The sequence below is a fragment of the Ctenopharyngodon idella genome, chromosome 1, assembly GCF_019924925.1.
Source record: "Ctenopharyngodon idella isolate HZGC_01 chromosome 1, HZGC01, whole genome shotgun sequence".
NCBI lineage: Eukaryota > Metazoa > Chordata > Actinopteri > Cypriniformes > Xenocyprididae > Ctenopharyngodon > Ctenopharyngodon idella.
In genome coordinates this window covers 26,791,640-26,817,762 of record NC_067220.1, presented here as the reverse complement: position 1 = coordinate 26,817,762, position 26,123 = coordinate 26,791,640, and the positions used below count along the sequence as shown (strand labels likewise).

The 26,123-nt window shown below is 37.4% G+C and overlaps 1 protein-coding gene across 1 annotated transcript in view; it reads left to right on the top strand.

Moving 5' to 3' along the window:
* The first annotated feature begins 7,514 nt into the window (after positions 1–7,514).
* Positions 7,515–26,123, top strand: part of marchf4a (membrane-associated ring finger (C3HC4) 4a) — a 51,724-nt gene continuing 33,115 nt past the window's right edge. Inside the window, exon 1 of the mRNA XM_051887870.1 lies at positions 7,515–9,730. Within this exon, the coding sequence (XP_051743830.1) occupies positions 9,278–9,730 (453 nt within the window). The 5' untranslated portion in view covers positions 7,515–9,277. The remainder of the gene's footprint in view (positions 9,731–26,123) is intronic.

Genomic DNA, 26,123 nt, shown 5'->3' with positions numbered 1-26,123 from the left:
TGCTCTTCATGCACTGCTGTGTGTCAAAGTTTTTGTCTGGATTCACTTACCATCCTGTTCAGTGTATGTTTCCTCAAAGATACATACTAGACAAATCTCTAAATATGTTACAATTTAGCAGTAAATACATACCAACTCACCACCAGCACAATGTTGATGGGAAAACTAACAAATCTGAATAAAATGGTTACAGATACAGTTATCTTGTCCTGGCTTTTCATGCAAAAGGTGGTGTACTGGACAAAGATCTAGGCTGGGCTCGATGTAGGATGAGGCATCAGTAGTTTGCAAATCGCATTAGATGAAAGCATCTGTTAAATGACTTAATATTCAAAATATTAACATCATGTTTATCATCTCTGTTGAGTCATTAAATGCTCTCACTATCAGTTGTATCAACAGCCAGTCAGAAAAGGCCAATGGTTCACACATGACTGGCTCTCTTAGCTTTGGTTTGGTCTTTGCGTGGCTCTTTATCCCTGGTTTACCTTCTTCTGTCTCCATGGCTTATCTTCACAGGAGTGTGGAAGAGGCTGTGAGCCACCACAACTCCTTCTAGAACATGCACAAAGCCATTCATTACGATGGCTTTACCCATCACTCCAGTGAAATCTGCTAAAGCTGTAGATGTAGTTGCTATGTGCACGTGAGTGTGACATCGAGAGTGAGACAGTGTGTCATAGAAAGAGATAAATACATTTAATTAATGAAAATAAGTGATTAAATGTGAATTGGTAGTTTATTGAACTATACTGAATGATTTACCCACCAGTAATTTTATATTTGCAAAATTCATATGAAAATGTCACATAAACTTTAAAAGAGATAGTTCACCCAAAAAGTAAATTCTGTCATCATTTATTCACCCTCATGTTGACCCAAATCTGTACGCTTTTCTTTCTTCTGTGGGTGAAGGCTTCCGCTTACATTAAAATTAAGCTAAAATAAACTAAACTAAACTAACTTGTAAAACAATATTGTCTCAACAAAAGAATAGGTCCCACTTTATATTAGGTGGCCTTAACTACTATGTACTTACATCAAAAAATAAGTACAATGTACTTATTGGGTTCATATTGAATTGCAAAACACTGTTGCTATTGAGGTAGGATACGGGTAAGGTTAGGGAAAGCTTTGGTGGTACGGGCAGGTTTAAGGGTAGGGGTAAGGTGTAAGGGATGGGTCAACAGTGTAATTATAAATATAATTACAGAAATTAATTACAGATGTAATTACATGCAGGTGTTTTTAAAATATAAGTACAATGTAAAAACATGTATGTGCACAATAAGTGCATTGTATCAAATGATTAATTTAAATGTAAGTACATAGTATTTAAGGCCACTTAATATAAAGTGGGACCAAAGCATACTACATACTGTAAATATGACACATTTGTAAGACTTGATTTTCCTGCTAAGACAAAAACTGAGATCAAGCACCCTGCAATAAAGCAATAAAACTCATCTGGAGAGAAGATCTCAAAGAAATAGCGTAGGACAACGCCTTGCCCTCACACATCTACAGGATGCAATAGCCCTCCCCCCAACACACACACACACACACACACACACCCTCCTTCCTTTCCCCCTGACTCAAGTCACTGAAAGTTCTCCAAGAAGTATAATGTATCTGGTGTATCTATTGTTTATTCCTTTCATGTTTGGTATCATTTTAAATGTCTTAGTGCGATTGGTAAAATGGTCTCAATTTCACAGCAGTCACTGGTATTATGAAGAAGATTAAAAACTAAGGAGAATTCTGTCCTCCTTTTGGGTGTTGAAACACCCACTCCTCTCCCTCAAAACAGGTGTTGGTGTAATAAATATTTACAACCCTTTTGTTCTGGTCTGTATATAAGGTAAAGTGCAAAGCAGTCAGGGGGGATTTTCTGTAGCCAGAGACCCCCACACAGTGATGGACAAGTGTCTTCAAACACTAATCCACCACTGTGTGCATGTGCATTTCAATTGATGTTATGCATTTATTATTTCTGAATTGGCTTGTCCAACTATGAAATTGACATGATACATTTTTACTTGACAAATAAAATGTTATATTTGATTTACCCTGGATTCTTCTGAAATCATTATGACCAGTAGATTATTGGAGTCCATATTTCCGCAAATCTGCGTCAGGATAGATTCAAACTAAAGGCCCATGAAAGGAGCATGTTAGCACATCATGGGACTTTTTGATTTTTATCTATCAACTGGCTTAGCAAGTTGCAGTATCGTGACTAAGAAAACTGTGTTTTTGTATGAACAAGCATGTGGCGGTTCGACTCAAATGCATTAGTAAACTCTGCACCCTCTGACTAAGATCAGAACTGGTGAATTTGTGATCGTGAAAGGCACTCACCGGCCGAAGTGACTTTTCTAAGTGATATGGGTCCGTAATGAACGAATAATTGAAAATATGAGATACCCAGAATAATCAAAAATCTAAATTAATACATAACAAATGATTAATTTCCAATTGGGAACAAAACCTAAGAGTAATAATCATTTAAAATTGGAGTCAGATTAAACGAGTGAAATTAAGTGAACTTCACAGATGCGCTGAAAAGGCATACACGCGTTAACCTTCGCCCAGGCCGTCGGATTCCGTTTTTGGGCCGATGTGGGGTTCCTTACACATTCATATTTTAGTAACTTTGTTGAGAGCTGTTTGTTTGTTTGTTTGTTTGTTTGTTTGTTTTTTTAATGTTGTATTAAAGGAACACTCCACTTTTTTTGAAAATAGGCTCATTTTCCAACTCCCCTAGAGTTAAACAGTTGAGTTTTACCTTTTTCGAATCCATTCAGCCGATCTCCGGGTCTGGCAGAACCACTTTTAGCATAGCTTAGCATAGTTCATTGAATCTGATTAGACCGTTAGCATCTCGCTCAAAAAACTTGACTCTTCTGTAGTTACATCGTGTACCAAGACCAACGGAAAATGAAAAGTTGCGATTTTCTAGGCCGATATGGCTAGGAACTATACTCTCATTCCGGCGTAATAATCAAGGAACAATATCATTGCGCCTACTGCACCCATGGTACGGCAGCAAAGTTCCTTGATTATTACGCCGGAATGAGAGAAAAATATCGAAACTCTTTGGTCGTTTTTGAGCGAGATGCTAATCAGATTCAATGAACTATGCTAAGCTATGCTAAAAGTGGTACCGCCAGATCCGGAGATCGGCTGAATGGATTCGAAAACGGTAAAACTCAACTGTTTAACTCTAGGGGAGTTGGAAAATGAGCCTATTTTCAAAAAAAGTGGAGTGTTCCTTTAATGAATGCCAGTATCCTAAAGCACAAAAAAGCCAGTTAGCTCAGGAATCTCATGGGATATTTAACAAAGCATGAATTTATTTAAAATTCCTGTGCCTTTTAAGATAAATAAGCAATGAAATTCCTGAAACCCAAAGGATAATTCACAAGATCACACTTACAAATAATCAGATATAGTAAAAGAGTATTCCTATTTGGCGTGCTGTCCAAGGAGAGGACTCAGAGCTCGGAATTTGGCCCAAACCCACAAACCCAGAGTACTCCCCCTGTATCCCTGACTGGGATAGGAACCAGCCAATAGTGAGGAGCTGGGGTGGCAGAGGGATGCAGAAAACTGTCGAGGAACATAGCTGAGTCAGCTACACTATATTGCCAAAAGTTTTTGGATGCCTGCCTTTACGTGCACATAAACTTTAATGACATCCCATTCTTAATCCGTAGGGTTTAATATGGAGTTGGCCCACCCTTTGCAGCTATAACAGCCTCAACTCTTCTGGGAAGGCTTTCCACAAGGTTTAGGAGTGTGTTTATGGGAATTTTTGACCATTCTTCTAGAAGCGTATTTGTGAGGTCAGGCAGTGATGTTGGCGAGAAGGCCTGGCTCGCAGTCTCCACTCTAATTCATCCCAAAGGTGTTCTATCGGGTTGAGGTCAGACTCTGTGCAGGCCACTCAAGTTCCTCCACACCAAACTCGCTTATCCATGTCTTTATAGACCTTGATTTGTGCACTGGTGCGCAGTCATGTTGGAACAGGAAGGAGCCATCCCCAAACTGTTCCCACAAAGTTGGGAGCATGAAATTGTCCAAAATGTCTTGGTATGCTGAAGCATTAAGAGTTCCTTTCAATGGAACTAAGGGGCCAAGCCCAACCCCTGAAAAACAACCCCACACCATAATCCCCACTCCACCAAACTTTACACTTGGCACAATGCAGTCAGGCAAGTACCGTTCTCCTGGCAACCGCCAAACCCAGACTCGTCCATCAGATTGCCAGACAGAGAAGTGTGATTCGTCACTCCAGAGAACACGTCTCCACTGCTCTAGAGTCCAGTGGCGGCGTGCTTTACACCATTGCATCCAACGCTTTGCATTGCACTTGGTGATGTAAGGCTTGGATGCACCTGCTCGGCCATGGAAATCCATTCCATGAAGCTCTCTACACACTGTTCTTGAGCTAATCTGAAGGCCACATGAAGTTTGGAGATTTGTAGCTATTGACTCTGCAGAAAGTTGGCGACTTCTGCGCACTGTGCGCCTCAGCATGCGCTAACCCCGCTCTGTGATTTTACGTGGCCTACCACTTCGTAGCTGAGTTGCTGTTGTTCCCAATTGCTTCCACTTTGTTATGATACCACTAACAGTTGACTGTGGAATATTTAGTAGTGAGGAAATTTCACGAATGGACTTATTGCACAGGTGGCAACCTATCACGGTACCACGCTTGAATTCACTGAGCTCCTGAGAGCGGCCCATTCTTTCACAAATGTTTGTAGAAGCAGTCTGCATGCCTAGGTGCTTGATTTGTGGCCATGGAAGTGATTGGAACACCTAAATTTAATGATTTGGAGGGGTGTCCCAATACTTTTGGCAATATAGTGTATATATACATATACAACAGTTCTTTCTGGTTCTCGAATCTGATTGGCTGAGAGCCATGCGATATTCTCCAGGTATCAACTGGTACCGTTTCACTGTTTGTATCACTCCGCTTGTGGCGACTGTCATGGCAGTCAAGAAAATCTACCATATTTTTTATAAATACTATTATTGTTATTTCATGAAATGTAGTTTAAAGATTTTTTAAGGCGAGAATGTAGTTATTTAGACCTCAAATATGTGACTTATATATAAACATAGCGCCTGTTTTCCTATTTGAGTCTTTTGCAGATGCGAGCTCCAGGCTGTCAGCGACCGTTCAGCACTCATGTACCCACAGAGAACAGTTTCATCTCAGCCAGTCATATTTGCTGCTGGCTCTTATGTAGATAGTGGTTAAAAATATAATTCATTTGGGGTATATCAAACAGCCAATCTTTGGTCTTATTAATCTATTACTTGTTCCAGAGCGAAACGATTTGGGTTAAGGGGAAAATTAAATTTCGTAACTTTATATTTAGGCTATATTTAGCTAACCTAAATCCTGTACTGGAGCGCTACTTTTGTATTTTCAGTTTGACTGAATTGTTTGCTTGTGTTTGTCTTTTATAATGGCTATTGTTGTTGTTAATTTTAATATTATTAATAAATATTATTTTATATAAATAATATGCCGTATTTGGTGTTGAGAAAGGGTCCGTCAATAGTATCAGTGAAAGTTACATTATCATGCCATTAGATGGCAGCAAAGACTCTTTTTATGAGTGAGTCAGAACAAGGAAGTTGTTTTAGCGCTGTGGGAACTTTTAAAAGGACAAAGACTGAGTTCCTCTGCGGACATTCAAACTGATTTTTTTTTTATTTATTTATTTTTTTATTTTATAATGGATATAATATTATGGACATTGACCTGAAGAATGAATGCCATATCAGATGCAGGTACTTGTTTAGTCGATCTCTCTCTCATAATACCATAATACTCTACAATACAATAAGCTTCAATGAAACGACTCATTATGTGGCCACGACGCGAAGCACTGTATGTTATGGAAAATTCCCTTAGCTGTAAATACAAATACTATAGGACAAATACAAAGATCGCTTTCCTCAGCGGACATTCAAACATATTTTTATATTGGATATAATATTATGGACATCGACCTGAAGAATGAATGTTATATCAGATACAAGTAATGCTCGCTCAGGCTCTCTCTCTCTCTCTCTCTCTCTCTCTCTAATACTATACAAAATACAATGAGTTTCAATGGAGGGACTAGTTCTTCATTACTAGTTCTAAAGTGAAGTTTTAGAATTAGTAACGGAGGCTTGGTCAAACTGTCAACTTGAGATTTGAATCCGTAGCGGAAGGAAATAGTTCTGCACAAAAGAGGGTTTTAAAAACACTCCGTTGTTATTTCTTATTTATTTACACACTTGTGCTGTTGAACTGTTGTATAAACGCAATATATATATATATATATATATATATATATATATATATATATATATATTGCCTCCTCTCGCACTGATCAGATAGACCATTTGTGTTCCTCCCAAACTTTGTTAATAAAACAGCATTTCCCACAAATGTTTAAATAACAAATGTATGTTTTGTCTTTTTGAGCATAATGAGTAATAGGAACTTCTCTGCTCATCCAGCAGAAATGCTGAGATCTTTCCAAGTTGAATTTCTCCTTCACATCATGGGTGAAATGGCTCACAGCCAGTGAAAGATACAGGCCAGTCTGCCAGGGATGGTTAGTGTTTCAGCAAGACAAATGTCTCAATCTATTCTGTGTATTTCCCTTAATTCTTTCAGCTTCACTTGTAGAGGATTTTTATACTCCCCTCCACTGGGCAGTTTTTGCCCAACAGGAAAAATCTATATTTTTTGCTTCCTTGATAAGTAGAATTCACCTAGCTATAGAGTGTTTATTTTGTCATTTGGTCAGTATAATATTCAATACAGATTTTCTGTCAATGACTCTAGCAGGTGAAAATAAGCAATTGTTACCAGAACTATTTCTTATTTCACCCTTAAAATTACATTAATGTATTCAGGTTGTTTTAGTGCCCTTTAATCATATTTTTGAAACGAGTTAATTTAGATGTTACCTCATGAATTACACTTTAGGTTATCTGACAAAACTTTTTCAGTGAACTGTAAAAAATCTGAGTAATTTTAATGGAAAAAGAGTGTTCTGTGGAAAACAGTGTCTTTATGTTATCACAGCTGCTGGAAAGGCAAATTTTAATGAACTTTAAGTCATCATGTGACCATCTGTTACACCACCTGTATTATTATCAGTGCATTTTATAGTAGCAAACAGAATTTAATAGCTCACATATATAGGTTGGTAAATTAACATGATGTAATTTAATGGCATAAACAGGTTGTGACTGTAAAATATACAGTCATCATAATGTCATCTAATGCTTCTAACATCCACACTATTTTATGTTCTGACAACCACAGCCGCCAGTTTTTTACTGTAAGTTTAACAGTCTTTTTCACAGTGCAATCAGACCAGATCATTCCAAAGACTGATTCCTGTCATCTCCTACAGCGGCTTTATGCTGGAAAATGTCATAATGTAATTGCAGCTGGACTTAAAGTTCAGGAAATGTCTGCACAACGTTTAGGCTACTTGATATCTTCTGGTTGAGTTCAGCGGGTTCATTGTCTCAGAGGAGGCGACGAGAGGAACACTGGTAACACTGACCTAGAAACATGTGCTTGTGAGCAGGTCTCACATGAGGACTGAAACCAAATCCGTTTGTGGCTCGTAGGATAGACGAGGAATGCAGACTACACGTTCGCATTAGGAAAACTTCTCATTTCGAAACCTACTTGAATCCCAATGGATGAGAGTAATGTCTTCATTTATTACGCAGCGCAAACTGTAAGTACGTGATTAAATTGGTTTTGTTGGCCGTGAGCTCGCTCTTTTTGCTCGCATCACACTCTCGAAGAGAGACGGGCCCGCGCCTGGGAGCTGTCCCAGGCAACATGGTGCTGAAACCGCAGCGAGAGCGAGCATCCTCCGGCTTTACTGATAATCATCATAAACAACTCGTGTTAGAACTGCACAACGCCTATCGTCGCATGAACCGCAACGCTTTGGATTACCACGCAGGAGCCACTTCAGTATTTTGATTAAAAGGAAAGGCACTAGATGTGACAAAAAAACGACGGACTGTGGATGGCAAAAACATTTCCTCTTCGTCGACAGCGAATCTGCTTCTTTTCAGGACTGATTTTCGAGAGACATGTCTGACATTACACGGGACAGTGATCGAAACTGCCTTGGGATTTCTGCAACAAGGGCTGGGTGTTTAAGGAGATAGGCTGCCTGTACTAACAAGACGTTGGGCATCTTATATATTTCAGAAAGCGACTTGTGCGGGATGCATTTGTAAACGGTCGGTCCTGAAACATGAGATGAACGTCAAGGACAATTCGCTGGCTAATTGGAAAGATTTGTGGCTGGATTCCGTTTTACGCAAGACACTTTGCGTTCACATTAACACAATTTCACGGTAGTCAGCTATTCGCATCGCTTTTGGTAGATGGTTAATGATCGTGGAAAATATGAATTGTAGAACAGAAATTGATATTGCATGGCTGGTCCACTGTGTGTGTGTATCGTAGACTTCTAGTTGTTTAATTATAAGGAAAACCAAGGCTGCCATTTGTTTGGCTCTGCTGACGAATATCCTGCATTTCTGTTTTCCCCCTTTGATGAATACATGCCACTACCTCAGGAGCTCTTTGTCAGAGGCTGTTCGCGGGAATCCCCGACATTTTTCCATTCAAATCGGTCTACATGTCCGCGGGTTCATGTAAAAATGTTCGAGTCTCTGTGGATATAAGGCCATTTGTTGTAGGTAACAGCTCTAAAATCCCACTAAACTGTTTTGTCAGGTAACCTAAAATGTGCTTTACGTGGTAACATCTTCATGAATTGGTTTTATCCAAGTAAAAGATCATTTAATATGTCTGAATCAACATTAGGTTACCAAGAGGTTTATTAAACATCTCCTTAAGGTAACAACTGCACGTTACCACTTTTGACAGCTACTATTACATGTGCGTACAATCGTCAGCTTCTCAGTGGAACGCTAGCGCGAGGAATCGCTCGTTGGTGCATCTGATGTAGCTCTCAGAATAACTGTTGAAAATAAACACATTCTCTATGTCCAAACGGTCACTTGGGGTGAGGGTGAGTAGAAAGCGGTGTTGCTCACGAGACTGAACAGGCTGCACAGGTGTTTCTTCCTCGTTGGAAACCAAACAGTAAGTTCTGTTATGTGACCTGCTGGAGTCCAGTAACAGATAGCCTTAGCTTTATAAGCCGTTTAAAAACATAGACCGCCTTTCCATTATTCATAAGACGGGCACATGTTGTTGGCTATCGGTGTCATTGTATGGTGTTGGGGATTGTTGAGTCGCAGACCGATGCTGCGCCGCCAGGGCAAGCAGAAAGGCCGCTGTTGCGTCTTGTTCAGTGACCTGAAGGTTTTCCTACTCAGGCCACCGGCACCGTCGGCATCGCCACCTGCCTTCACACCCATGAACGAACTAAACGCGGAGGGCAATGCGACGAGCAGCGCCACGGAGAGCCACTCTTTAGCCAACGGACATTATCAGCCGGTAACAGGTGAGGCTTTGGACACACGAGGGCCCGAAGACTGGACACATACCGCGGTGGATCCGCCGAGTACGCTGGACTGTTGCAGCTCATCTGAGGATTGCTCTAAGGAGAAGCTGGACGAGAGGTTATCTCTGAATAGCTGTACTGACAGTGGAGTCAGGACTCCGTTGTGTCGGATCTGTTTTCAGGGCCCAGAGCAGGTAGGGACTCCACTTTGTGTATGCTGTTTCTAAGGCTGAATGTATGTTGACTGTTTATTGCACAGATTTGCTCAATATAATACTACACTGTGAAAAAAACCTGCACCCACACTGTAATTAGTGTTAGTGTAAGTGTAAGTCTAGGTGCTGCCTTAGTGGTGCAAAAATGACAACCTGCAGTGACAAGTTCCTTGCACCTTTTAGACTTTGAATGCAGTAATTACTGATGAAGAAAATTGAGCTGGAACTCTGAAAACTGAAGTAGAATGACAGTCACATTAAGATTTTGTTATAATACAATATATCTAGAACACTTTGAATCTTTCTGTATACGGTGGGCTCAAAAAGTATTTGGATACTATAAATTTTACTGAAGTCACACATAAAAATGTATGAATGCGAATGCATTACAACAGAATAGCAAACCATTTATTTTAAAAACAGATAGCACAAGCACATTTTAAAGCAAAACATCCTATTAAAGACGTTTAAAATGAAAAATGCAAACTTACTGCTTAATGCTTAAATAATGCAAATACATTTGGACATTTTCTTAGTGGACACTTAGTTGAAAATGGATAGTTCACCAAAAATTGAAATTTCTTATCTTGATTATGTTCCAAACGACTATCTTTCTTCTGCAGAACACAAAAGAAGATATTTTGAAGAACTGCTTTTGTCCAAACAATGCAAGTCAGCGGGATCCACGATAACACTGGACCCCACTGACTTTCATTGAAAAAACAAACACACACACACTCATTTTCAAAAAATATATATATATATATTTTGAGTTCCAGAGAAGAACTGCATTACTTCATAGATAAAAATCTGACTTTATACATACATGTAATCACCAAATATAGGTATAGGTAGTTCTGTGAAAAGGTCTAGCATGAATTTTTCCCATTACACTTGATATTTTGTCCTAATGTGTCTGCATATGAGATTCCACGTCATTGCTGCTGTTCTTGAAGTGATTTGTTCCCATAAATCTAACTGTTACTCTGCCTCAGTGGTTTTATGACAGTGGCATTTATCCACAGCTAAGGTGATTTGTTCTAATGGAATGCACCACATGACTGAAAGGTCAAGGGTTTGGACACAAAACATTGCTCAAAGATTGACAGCCATTAAGCAGAAAATTATATGACTGCCACAGACACTTTTATATTGACCGGCTTGATTTTTGCCCTCATTTCATTTGTGTGTTTTGAGTTTATATGCTGTGACATAGTTACGTACTTAAAGGGATAGTTCACCCAAAAATGAAAATTCTTTCATTAAAGTGTTAGTTCACTCCAAAATGAAAATTCTGTCATTAATTACTCACCCGCATGTCGTTCCACACCCGTAAGACTTTTGTTCATCTTCAGAACAAAAATGAAGATCTTTTTGATGACAGAATGCTTTCAGATTTCCTAGACTGCCTTTGCAACTACCACTTTGACACTTCAAAAACTTCATAAAGAGATTGGAAAACTAATCCATATGAATCAAGTGGTTTAGTCAAAATTTTCTGAAGAGAATCATTTAATTTAAAAAGAGAACATATTTAATTTAGGCTTTTACTCGCATGTAAACATTGATCAGAGAACATAAGCAGAAGCTCAACCAAACCTGAATAACACACAAGAACAAACCTCTTCTGGAAGCTCAAACGTTTGAGCTTCCGGAATAGGTTTGTTCGCTGATCAATGTTTACATGCGAGTAAAAGCCTAAATTAAAACTGTTCCTCATAACAAGCAATCGATTCTCTTCAGACAATTTGGACTAAACCACTCGATTCATATGGATTAGTTTTCCGATCTCTTTATGAAGTTTTTGAAGCATCAAAATGGTAGTTGCAAAGGCAGTCTATGGAAGGAAATCTGACAGCATTCTGTCATCAAAAAGATCTTCATTTTTGTTCTGAAAATGAACGAAAGTCTTACAGGTGTGGAACGACATGAGGGTGAGTAATTAATGACACAATTTTCATTTTGGGGTGAACTAACCCTTTAATTACTCACCCACATGTCGTTCCAAACTCGTAAGAACAAACCTCTTCCAGAAGCTCAAACGTGCTGCATTACACAGGACAATGAACCTCACTGGTTCTCGCACGTCAAGCGAACATGCTTGAGCTTCTGTTTACCACAACTAATGTGTGAGTTGATGAATGTTTACAAGTGAATATAAGCCTAAATTCAATCTGTTCATTATATAAAGTGATTGAGTCTCTTCAGAAAATTTGGACTAAACAATTCATATGGATTAGTTTTATGATTTTTTTTTATTAGTTTTATTAGTTTTTTGAACTTTTTATTGAACTTTTTGAAGTGTCAAAGTGTCAGTTGTGTAGCTGTCTATGGAAGGACAGAAAGCTCTCAGATTTCATCAAAAAGATCTTCATTTGTGTTCCGAAGATGAACGAAAGTCTTACAGGTTTGAACGACATGAGGGTGAGTAATAAATGACACAATTTTCATTTTTGGGTGAACTATCCCTTTAATATTAACAACTATATCACTCTCTTCACAGGCTGATTTAGCCTATAAACGCATGTGTTATTTTTTTTCTCTTTCTCTTCCCCCTTTTTATCATTCTCTCTTTCAGTTGTTTCCTGTCTTTTTTCCTTTTCACTTTCACCACGTCTCTTTCCTCTTTCCATTAATGTGGGCTGTGGCAGAGTTGTGTGGCTGCGGGCTGATGGATGGGCCTGTGAGTGTAATGAGAGCTGTGTAGAGAGCAGATGGGACTGAGGAGATTCTCTCCGCTCTGACTGAGCTGTGTATATGTCTCCAATCCAGACACACACTCCCTCTCTTTCTTGCTCTCCTCTCCGCTGTATGCTTTGACTTTCTCCAGCTGTCTCTCACTTTTTCTATCCCATTTACTTTCAGAACCCCAAGTAGTAGATAAGGAAGGTCTCCTGTTCCCCTAAAGCCAACAGGGAGGCGAGAAGGGTCCTTCTCTTGTGTACACAGAACATGTAGGAACAATTACATGCTTGAGAAAAGAAATAATAGTTTTCTGTTTTTCCTCTGTCCTCTTTCTCTCTCCCACCCACAAAACCACTGAGGAAAAAATGCTCTGGACCCCTTAAGGTCTTGTTTTAATCAGTGTGAAAACAAGAAATGGAGAAGGAGAGAATCGTCACAGATCCTGGAGTAGCACAACTCTTTTTCACACCCTGTTGTGAGGAGCCACTTATGTGGACGTCATATGTGGACATCATATGTGGACATCATTTCACCTTCATCAGAGAGAATAATTGGGCCACCATGTTATTGCATATGACATAGAAAGATTATAAATCATTTTAGTGTAGCATTATTAAAGTCCCCCTGAAATCAAAATGTAAGTTTTTTTAGCTTTTAGTATGAATATGTTAGCCTTAAGGTTATGAATAACTGCGAATGACAAAATTTGCATTTAGGAGATATAAGCATTCAAAACTTACAGTCTCTCACTTCTTCTAATATGGATTTTCATGACATCACCGCAGACTTCAGCTTCTCATCAGATCTTCTGTCCAATCAAATGCTCTCTAGAATCTGAAGTCCCCCTACATTATAAATAGACACTGAAGCTGCTGCTGAAATAGGCCACTTGTTCACACATTTACTATTTTCTGCATGATGGTTTTGCACATAGTGCACTATATAGGGGATAGGGAACGATTACGACTGTAAATATCCTTTCCATTGAGGTGAATGAAGTCTGGTTTCACATGTCACGTGCAGCGCACAGTCTGCTCCAGTCCAGAGACATGAGAGCACAGAGCGGATCATATCTGCGAGTCGGCGCAGACCACAAAACATATCAGACCCATTTGAATTCTGCACAGAATGCTGTATTTTAAAGTGAAATGGAGAAGATTAGGAGGAGAAGTGGTTAGAGATTAGAAGGAAACTGAGGTTTTACAGCGGCTCTGGCCGAGCTGTGATATAAATGAAACGCTATTGGCTAGGGAGGAGCTGTTCGATATGTCCCACCCTGTCTTCCTGTTTCGGTTGAAATTACGTCAACACATTAAATAATACTGCATTCCAAGGCACTTCAGTGGGCCTTTAAATTGTATGAATTGGGTTTGTGGTTTCTTTGGTTTATACCAAAGTCCCTTTAAGACAAGTCATTTCACTCGGCGGCCATCTTTGAACTGCCCCTCGGGCCTGCAAGTGCAGCTCCTATCTCTTTGAATGGGGAAATATCAAATTCTCCAAAGCTGTTTGCCAAGCTTTCGATTAAATTTCATATTTGTAATCACCAATGAAATCTGACAACAACTGTCTCATAATTGTTTTTCTAAATGCTCAAATCATGACAAAAAATGGTATTTTTTAGGCTGGATCAATCTAATGCGCATGCGCAGGCCTAAATGTGCGTCTCTTGTGCCTCATTTCAGAGGCGCGCGTCTGACTGTTTCTATGGAAACCGGAGCTCCTAACGACTGCTGCAGTGACGTGATGACTTTACCAGTCAGCAATTGGCTCTTATTTAGAAGGCGGGACTTATTCCGCCATATTGCGCGTTGCATTTTCTCCTATTCAAAACAATACGAGTGACACGTCTTGTGTTATTCTATAGTCTTTGCTTATACTTAATTTAATCTTTATTCTTAAGATCAAGACCTACTTGTTTGAGCTTCATACACCGTTTCCTTATTATAGGAGGCGCAATGCAACGGATTTTCAACAAATAATTTGTCTGTCCACACTGAACACAAAATTGCTTTGACATATGGTGAGTTCAAGTCCACCTGGGAAGTTCATAATTATGACATCGTGTGCATTCAAATAATTTTGGTCAGAGCAATCTCTACAAAAAATATAGCAAGAATTTTTAACTTCTACAAAATGATTAAAGCATACACATTAGGTGTGCTTTTGCTTTTTTTTTTTTTTTTTTGCTTTTGTTTATTCAATTAATGTAGGTTCTGTAAACTAAATCGATAGTCGCTTTTCCACCTTTGGGCAGAACAGTTCTCATTGTGTAACCTAACCGTTTCATTCCGTGCCGATCCGGGCCAGCTGGTACGGTTACGGTTTCTTTTTCCACTGTAGGGCTGATAACGGCCGCTCTTTTGAATGTAATACAAAAGAATCAGTTGTTGCCTTGGTAACGCAACGGTTTACTGATGATATTGGAGGTAAATAATGACCGCGTTATGGAGGATGATCAGGTTATTATTAATTATTAGTATTAATATTATTATTATTAATTTGTGTTTACGTCGCTCAAATAGAGCGCTTAGCCAGCTATGGAGAAACTGGTGGCCAGGCAACAGACAAGTGACCAATCCTGTGTGCCGACATTCACACATTCTACCAGCACGATTCAGCACAGTTAGACAGCCGTGCCGAGAATTCCGGGCTGAGAAAGGTTTGTAATCATGCCGTGCCGTACCAGGCTCCAGTGGAAACACAACTGGAACCATTCCTTACCATTCTAAGAACCGTTCGGCCCGACGGTGGAAAAGAGGCTAAAGTTAAATCATAATTACAAAACTCACACTGAAACTCAGGGCTCAAAGAAAATATTAATTTCCCCACTCGTAATTATGACTTTGTGGTAGTGTTCATGTGCATTCATCTTGTAAAATACATGACTTGAATGTACCTGTAATATCAGCCAATGAGAACACATCAGATGTTTAATATCTAGTTATGATTAGGAATTCATAATGAGGCTTCTAAGTGAGATGCTTCAGAAATAGAAATCGAGAAATTGACAAATGTCCTGTGAAATGTGAAAATGCCAATAAACAGAAATGTGCCATTTCTGCACTACCAAACAGAATTGCAAAAATAGCGAGTGCAACATTGCCTGAACATTTCCTTTGTGTTTGGCCAAACATGGTAATCCCACTTATATTAACATAACAAAATTATACAAGTATTTATCATGCTGTTTACTAAATCGAAGAGATCTAACAAGTATTTATAGAATAATACATGTGGTGTGGAGGGGGTGGTTAAGTGAGAAAGAACAATCTTTCTTCATCATAACCAAACTCTTCTAAATGTTCTCAAGTTCTTTCCTACTTTCTTCATTTGCTCTTTCTCTCTCTCTCTCTTTCAAAATGACTGTTGGTGCTGTAGAATGCTGACAATGTAAAATCTCTGTGTGACCTGCATTAATATGTCATTCAAATGAAACATGGAAACATGAAACATCTAATTTACAGTGTTTGTGAAAGTGATGTTATTATGCCATCAATGGTGTAAATAGCTCTAAATAGAAATATTTCTAAATTTTTATTTCTGAAAATATTAATAGAAAATAGCTGAAAATGAAATAGCATGACTCAAATTCATTTTAAAGAACTGAATGCACAAGCAACAGTGAATGTAGAACGATCTGAAATGACTCTCAGTCATGCTGTGTCTTAGTCACCTCATTATGACAGTCTGTATACCAGAATAAAGCCATTATGTTACCCGCAGTAGCTAGGGTGGTCTGGGACTTTTCTAAGCTGGCCATTTAACTTGTGAGTTGTCACAATCCAGTCAACCACCAATGAATAAAATAAAATGAATAAAATCATGTCTTGCCCTTGTACTTGGAAATATATGTCAGTTTAATCCACAATAGTCTTTAAAATGTAAAACAGCTTTTTAAGACATGCAAAATATAGTGAAAATTAATATCTCTATATATCAACTAGATACAGACCTTCAGCATAAATCCTTATTTTGCATTGAAGTAATTCAATCATCCTTGTAGAAAGGCAATGATGGTTTTCATTTTGATTAGGATAGACTGAGTACAGTTTTTGCCTTTTACTGCAGAAATAATGACCAGAATAAACATGGGATTTTTTCTTATGAGATGCCTTCATATGATACACATGCTTTGGATTTTCATAGAGGGAGGATGCTGATGTAAATGTACACACTGATGATGACAGTTCGAGCTTGCATGAGAAATATTTACAGTTTTATAAGTGTACTCCCTCACACCTGTACTTATTTACCCTATAAATAATGGCAATACACATGACTGTGAGACGTGCCCCTTGAGCTGCTGTGATGCCTGATTAATGGATTAATCTTGGACCATGTTTCCTTTTTTGTAGGGTCAGCACACCTTTAAGTAATATTACACCGGCATCAGTGTTGTTGATCACATGGATTGCTTTTTATGTGAATCAGCTGTAGGTAATCACAACCGTACAGTAACAACAGTTCAATAAACAAGAAGTTAATTATTGAGTGACTTATCATTTACACAGAACATTGGCAGTTACTGTGTATATTTATATGAAGTCCCACATGTGGGGTGGGGGGGTGGAAGGGAAGCAAGATATTATGGCCACAAATTTATAATGTATAATTTGTGGGAATTAATTCTTTATTTGTGACCACAATATCTTTTTTTTTTTTTTTTTTTTTTTTTCACATGTCATGTGAGGGCTTTGTATATTTATGCTCTGTCAGTGAAAATTCCAAAGCCACAGCAGAATTAGCATGTATCAGTGTTTTTGAATGACTTGGTTGAGTGAATGATTCAATGACTCACTCTTAAAAACAGCCACTTGATTCAATACTGAATGAATCTGTGTGCTTGAACGAATCTGTTGAGTCACTTAGTAAGTCCCACTGCTGTTGGACTGTTTACCAGCACTGTTGAAATGCCACTCAGCCAATCAAATTCGACAAGTGGAGCTAACTGGTTGTATGTTGGTAGGCTACACAACATACAGTTTAGAGATGATTTATAAATAGCTCTAGTACTTTTCTAGTACTGTATTCATTATGTTTTGTATTGAATAAAATATTATTCATAATTTGTGTTGGCCCTTATAAATAAAAACTCATTACAAAATGATAAGGATTTATGCTAATGTTGTCCAAAACCTTACTTTGCCTTGGGTGTTTCAAAACCTTTGGGGGACACTGTAATACAGAAGGCAAGTTTGTATTATATGCATGCAATAGGTTGTTTTGTGTATTTTAGTCCCAGTCCATCCTTGACTCCTCCACTTTTACCATCTACCAACACTGCATCCTTCTCTAGCAGAGTGTTTGTTTAATAGAGGATGATCTTGGCTAAAACGAATCAATTAAAATTTGCATTGCAATATGCTTTTAGAAAGAACATTAAACAGTACAGTGCTAAAGCAAGAAAACAGCATTTCTCTCTCTCACTGTCTCAAACACTCTCTCACCACCCTTCAAGTATGCTAATAACATGAAATACGATTTATTTTATCGCCGCTCAGGGCTGTTTACAAGGATTCTCTCTTTCATTTCTCTTCTTCTCACACTAGCCTAGGCTTGCTGTCTCTTTTACTGTTTCTCTCCTAAATTTTTGTCCCTTCGTGCCTCTTTAACTCACAAACTCTGTATAGGTAGTGCCTCGCTCTCATTATAAAACATGGTTCTTACTCGTGCTTGGTTCTTACAGAGGGCTCGTTCCTTTCTGCTCCCATGAATCGGCTGCTATGTAACGCTGACCTAACATCCAGCACAATAAATTGAGGCTGCGCTCACCACCGAGGGCTGTTAGGGGTTATGTATAAAGGATCAGTCATTCAGATTGTATTGATAGTTCTGCTTTAATACCACAATTAGATAAAGTGGCCTCTTCTCCCACTCTGACAAGCCGCTCTCTGATCTCCCATCACACATCTCTGCTGCACAACGTATCATTACAACCCCAAACCATCAGTGATTATGGATAATTAGTGCAGAGCAAATCAAGTGAATCTGAATTTACTCGACAAATGGATATACATTCACTTCCAAAATGTCCCCATCCTCAGATTAGAGTCATAATAACGCATGTCAAATGAAATCAGAGGGACTTTGCTCAGGGAATTATCTGCATTCAGTTTTTAATGTTCTGCAGTATGGATATTTGATCACAGATGAATCAGTCGAGTGAATCTGAATAGCAGTGTCCGCATTTGAAACAGGTTTCATAACTGTGGAACTAAACTGCATCAAAGACACAGATTTTCCCAAAGCTAATGTAATCTGTTTAGAGCAGAGACTAGTGCTGAGATTAAGGCCTATCATGATAATCCTGTTAATTGAAGTTTATACATGACGGATGAAATGACACACATTCATACACAGTGTTTGTCAACCTGGAAACTCTAATCCTCTCAAAGAGACAGGAAGTGATGGAGAAAGCAATAAATGGCCCTGACACACAGAATACACAGCACACATACAGTATGAACACCGTAGTCATTGGATAAGAGTGTCACTTTAAGTCTCTTAATGCCAAATCCAGCTGTTTTCCATTCTAAAACCTTCAGCTGTGTGTTATGTATGAATATGCATTCATGTACTTACAACTTAGAGGTGTGCCTCCGACTTTTTTTCATGTTAAATACACTACTGTTAAATACACTACTGTTCAAGATTTACAAAAACTCTATTTCAAATAAATGTTCTTTTCAACTTCCTACTCATCAAAGAATTCTAAAAAAAAAAAAAAAATGTATCACTGTTTCCACAAAATATTAAACAGCACAACTGTTTTCCACACTGATAATATGTGTGGAATAATCTTTCCTGAGCACCAAATCAGCAATATTAAAATGATTCCTGAAGTGACACTGAAGACTGGAGTAATGGCTACTGAAATTACCATTAAAGAAATAGGAAATATATTAAAATAGAAAATAGCTAAATTTTACTAATATTTCACAATGTTACTGTTTTATGTTACTGATCAAATAAATACAGCCTCCTTGAGAATTACATTAAAAAATCTTGGTAAAAAAACTGACCCCAAACCCCAAACTTTTGAACAGTAGTGTAGGTCTGGTTGGCATTTTATCATACTAAAGTTTTGGCCATAATGAATTTGTTTTTAATATATTTTAAATAAATATTCCAGGTCCACCTCAATGTCAAAAAGTCTTGTTTCATAATGTTTATTATCACAAAATTAATTTGGACTCTCCTTTACTTTACAAAAAGTAAGTGAATGGGGCCATCTATAAACACTAAAACAATCGCAAAAATAACAAGAACAAGAACACTTTACAACTCAAATAATACAGAAGTTTTATTTTAGAAGAATTAATGTAGTGCTTTTATAAAATAAATATCTTCACATTTCTGCTTTAAAATCCTTTTTTTAAGGAAAATGAAATATATATATTTTGTGGTAATAACATTCTACAAATGCTGTCAATTGAACCTGGAATATTCCTTTAAATATGAATAGCTATACAGAGATGTAAAGATGCATATACAGTGCACAGCATAAATGAGTACACCCCCTCTGAACAAATACAAAAGATGTATTTTCTTTATGAACACTAATACAATTCATGGAAAGATGGCGAAACTAAAATGTATTAAACATATACATAATAAAAACTGAGAAATATATGTCATTAATAGCCATAAAATAAGTAAATTAGCCAATTTTGTTTAAACTAAGGATTGCAGAAATGAGTACACCCTAGATGTAATTCAACAAATGTATAATATTCTAGTACTTAGTATGCCCTCCATAATTTTGAATATACTGCTCTGACCCTTCTTGGCACAAGTTTACAAGTTCATGACAAATTGATGAGCTCCTTAAATGCCCTGATCTTTAATGGGGAGTGTTGCTCAGCTCGTCTCTACAGAATCCCCCACAGGCGCTCAACAGTGTTAAGATTGAGTGCAATACATGTTCACAGAAAGTTTTTCACCTTGGGAGAATGCATATCCTCATTGTCATGTTGAAAAAATGCCCAACAATGCAGGGAATGAGGAAAGGGTAACATCTTCTGTTTCAAGTTTGTGTATTAAATTACACAGTGGTGTGGGAATTCACAGTGTTGATAAAGCACAACTCCCTTACACCTTCAGCACTCATACATCCCTATATAACCACTGAACTTTACTGTGGGAACCAGGCACTTCTCACTGTACTCCTCATCTAGCAACACCAGAACATTTTGGATGCTGTTAGATCCAAAATGATTGATTTGGTCTCATGACACCAGAGTATTGATTCCCAGAATCTATATTTTGTAAATATGGGCTTTGGAAATGGCTAACTGACTTTACTGTACTTTGGCTACAGTAGGTAGTTCCAGTGAGAACAACAACCATGCATGTCATTTCTGCAGGCTGCATCTGTGATATAAGTCACTGTTTTCATAGCTTTTGCTGGCTCTCAGACAATCACATGGTATTTCTCCTGCAAAAAAAAAATAATCCCTCATCACTAAATGAAAGCTTAAAATGAAGTCCTGATTATTTCAGGGGCCTTGTCACAAGTCCATTGTTTTTGAATATCTGTGTCACTTTTGCTATATTTTCACACTTAAAACAATGATTTGGTAATTCTCTTGTACCACTGTCCTCTTTTGTGCTAAGAAATAAGTCTCTTGACGAGTGGTTCCATTGTTGTCAGCATTAAGTCCCAGAATGATTCAGTGGGCTATATAACACTTTTAATTGTCAAGAAATTACTTCTTTTTAAATGTTTTGGTTCAACATACTTACCTGTTGATCAAACATTGCCTTAAACTTACACCAGAAAATTTTTATTTCATTTTATTTAGTAACTTTTAGGAGGGTGTACTCATTTTTGCTACATAACACTTTTTGGTACACTGAGTTTAAAGGTGGGGAGTTGTCTCTAGTTCTGCTTTCTGAAAAAGTGACACTCTTTTTTGTCAAATTATACCTGGATCATTTGCCCCACTGAATTGCAGAAGAGCAGGGAAGTGATGTGTGAGCATGTGTGGGCACGCATGTGTGTGTTATGAGCCATTATGTGCAAGCACAAGAGATTGTCACAATTTGAATTTGCATCAGTTGTCAGAGGAAGTATAAATCAAGTAGATTATACAAAAATAATAAATGACATCCCTAAACCAGTGAATCAGGACTGGTGTGTTGTAATTTTAAAGGGATAGTTCACCCAAAAATGAATATTATCCAATGATTTATAATGCTCTGAGTTTACCTTCTTTCAGACGAACACAATCAGAGATATATTTAAAAATATTCTTAGTCCTCCAAGGTTTATAATGGTTGTGATTGGGGGTAATCCATATGAATCCAGGGGGTTAATAAAGACTTTCTGAAGCAAAGCGATGTGTTTTTGTAATAAAAATATCCATATTTAAAACTTTATAAATTCAAATAACTAGCTTCCGGCAGATGACCGTACACAGAATGCGCAAGTCGTTTTGCGCCAAATGAGTAATCCTCTGACACGATGTATGACACAGGATGTATGAGTATTGTAAGCTTAGAAGCCTCTCGTGGTTCAAACAAATAGGGCTGTGCAACAAACTGAAGCCCCTCTTCTCTTATATCGAAATCCTCTGTCATTTCTCTTTAAAAATGGTCGTTTTAGATTTATAATCCGTGATCAATGATTTGCTTTGCTCTATCCTCTGTGCCTCTGCGTTCGTCATTATGTTGTGCGTCAGGTCAAAGGATACTCTTCCGCCGTAAATCGACTTGGGCATTCTGCGTACGCTCATCTTACGGAAGCTAGTTATTTTATAGTTTATAGTAATTTATAAAGTTTTAAATATGGATATTTTTCTTATAAAAACGCATCGCTTCACTTCAGAAGGCTTTTATTAACCCCCTGGAGTCATATGGATTACTTTTTTATGGATGGATGCATTATTTTTGGCTTCAAAACCCGGCCCCCCATTCACAACCATTATAAACCTTGGAGGACTAAGGATATTTTTTAAATATATCTCAGATTGTGTTCGTCTGAAAGAAGATATATATCATATACACCTATGATGGCTTCAGTAAATCATAGAATAATTTTCATTTTTGGGTGAACTATCCCTTTAATAGTAAATTTCATCAATTTTTTTATACAGTGTATATAGGTTTATCAACTTTTAAAAAAGGAGAAAAAACTTCATATATTTAATAGTTGCTGCCAAAGAATGGTTTATGTTTATATGAAAGTTTTTCCAGAGCTCTGAAAGGAAACTTTTCCCCTTTTGTTTCTGTGACTAAATGGAAAAGGTTGCGTAACCTAATTTATACTTTAAAATGCACTTTTAGTAAAACATTGATAAAGGTCAACTTTAAATGGGAGAACACAAAGACACAAATGTTTTGTTCAGGCCCTCTTTACATTTACACCAGCCTTGAATAGTCGCGACCAAGTCTACGCTGGAAAACAGTCTGGTTTTCATAAAGAGGTCTGCAGACATATTGATATGACCTTACACACCTGGATTCTTCAACAAGTTTATGCGGAGGCCAGAAAACTTGCAAAGGAACAACCATTTTCAGATGAATTATTGATCAATTTTAACACAACATTTAACTAATGTGTTAACATGAAAAACTAAACATCACAAGACATAAACATGACTTTATGTCCATTATGTTTGAGAATAACAACCAAAAATTGGCCATCTATTATAGAACTGTAATTTTAAATAAACTGGGGATAGAGAAAGAAAACTCTTCTTTTCATTCTTCTTCGATTGTTCAGGTGTAATCATCAATTTCTTTTTTGTTGAATATGACACAACAAAAGTTGTTGAAGGTTTGTCCACAGCTGAATAATTTGCATAAATGCATTTGATTGGATAAAGATGCAGTCAAATATGTGGGTTAGAATGTGTTTGAGCAAAATAGCATATTTGAACTATGGCCAGAAATGTATTAAACACACTCACTCCATTCTGGATCTGGACCACAGATTGGTAATTGATGACCTCAGCGCACTGTTGAACTCACCACGGGTTTTCTGATGTATCGAGCAGCACCGCAGTTTCATCAGAATCAATCAGTGTGCAATAAAACATGAGTGAAGGGCCAGATTTGGCCTGTGGTCACCCAGTTGAAAAGTTCTGCCTTATACGATGATATAATGAAATGTAGTTTTATTTTAAAGATGCTTTTACCTAGGTCAGACCTGTTCATTTCCCAAGTTGAAATGAAAAGGTCTGGTGCTCATTTCAGGAATTGTCTTCATAATAAACTGTTTATTGTTTACTGTTAAGTTTGAAAACTCCACGCAAGTAAAAAACTGGGCATTATGAAACCCATTCTAAGAATTGCACTACATGAATGCTTTATTATGATTGGTTTTAGGGAAAAAAAGAACAGTTGCTCAGCAATGACATACAGTATACATACATTTTTGCAAAACTGGAAATACGCTGTATGGAGCCCTGCACATGACATGCCAATAAATAAATAAAATAAAGATATACCCACAAATTAAGATTTCTTTCCCACGACTACCATCATATTGGGCAAATCATGGCTCTGATGTACTAATGTGGTTACAAGTGAGTTTTGTTTTCTAGAAAATGCAGACAATATCTCCAAATAATGTTTAAACAACTTTTAAACCAACAAACCCATAAAGACCCTTACGTGGATTTTAAATATTTTTTGTTGTTGTTGTTGCATTTTAATCACTTACAGTATATTCAAGGTATATTATATCAGTTTACTGTATGTGTTCATGGGAGCTCAACTCATGACCTTAGCATGCATGAAAAAAATGCTTTATTCAAATTGTGAATTCTTTATACTCAAAAAGCAATCAAAGAACACTTCTTGTATAATCACTGAAACTGTCAATCATTTCAGTGTGAGCTCATGAGTTCTGCATTCTCACAAAAAGTCTTTACAATCAAAGAAGCTGACTGCAGTGAATCTCTTATTTGCATCTATACTTTGTTGTCTATAATGACCAGTGTTGGTGAAAGTTACATTTAAAAGTAATGCATTACAGTATTGCATTACTCCCTAAAAAAGTAACTAGCTGCATTACTCCATTACTTTTGCATTACTTTTTCACAAATGCAGAATCTGTGAAAATATGAATAATTTTAACAAAATAAGAGGGATCATACAAAATGTCCTTTTTTATTTAGTACTGTCCTGAGTAAGATATTTTACATAAACAATGTTTACATAAAGTCCACAAGACAAAAAAAATAGCTGAATTCATAAATATGACCCAATTCAAAAGTTTATTGATTCTCAATACTGTGTGTGGTTACCTGGATGATTCATGATCATTACTAACAAGGGACTCATGAACAACCATCACAAAACAAAAAAATCATCCAGGTAACCACACACAGTATTAAGAATCAAGGGTTCACAAACTTTTGAGCGGGTCGTTTTTATAAATTCAGCTATTTTATTGTCTTGTGGAGCATATGTAAACATTTTTTATATAAAATATCTTACTCAGGACAGTACGAAATAAAAAAAATAACATGCATATTGAATGATCCCTCTTAATTTGTTAAAATTATTTACAAACTTTCAAGCAGCACTGTATATATATATACAGTGCTACTTGAAAGTTTGTGAACCCCTTGTAGAATCTGTGAAAATGTGAATAATTTTAATTTGTTGTCTATAATGACCAGTGTTGGTGAAAGTTACATTTAAAAGTAATGCATTACAGTATTTGAGCGTGGAATCTTGGGACATGTGGTCTTCACATCATATGGCAAGCCAAAAGGGTCAGAATTACGCTATAGATTAATCGCGTTTACAGTCAAACGCTGTCAAATATGGCATTTTAAACAGTATTTGCACCGCAAAATACGCCGTTGTGATTACAAACGGCGTAAAAAACGCGCGAAAATACGTCAATGACGCCGTATTTGGCGGCGTTTTAGTGTGCATGAAAAGCGCCACTTTTTACGCCGTCCATCTTGCCATATGACGCCGTAAAAAATGCTGTTTTGGTTGCACAGCGCACACGTCTTTTATGGCGTTTTGCTTATAGTATAATGAGTCACGCCCACTGATTTCCACAGCCAGCAGGTTTGAACGGTTTTCACCCAATCAATGGTAAACTGAGCAACATATCATGTGGTAGCCTAGTTGATAGCCTGCTTGTTAAAGTGCCCGACTCCCAAACCGCATCGTTCGCTGGTTCGTGGTCCACTCTTAGCAGGTCTGGTTTGAAAGAGTGTATTTGCTATGTTAAAGAAACAAAAAGAGCCTTATCTTTTTTTGCGAGATGATTTTTACGATATCCACCTTGTTTTGTTTATCTATTAATATATTGTAGAATTTGGTGTTTCAGTTACACTGTCAGTTAGAAAATAGAATGTCATAGTAATTATTTTTTATATGATAAACATATTTAAAGGCCATCGAAAGACAACATCCAGCTGATTGAGCTATATCATAATATCCATTAGAACTCATTTGAAATTTGCAATCCCAAAATAATAATGTTATTAAAAAAACTAACGTTATATATTTCCATTAAGAAAACTTTCCTGGCTAACCAAAAACAAAATTTAAAAAAGAACGTTTTGGGAACCAAAAACCAACATTCTGGGAACCAAAAATTAACGTTCAGGGAACGTTCTGGCAACCAAAAATTGTTAGCTGGGGAGACGGTGTCATCTGTCACTTGGTCAGTTGCTGGGTGAAGAGGATGACCTCATCCAGGAGTACAAAA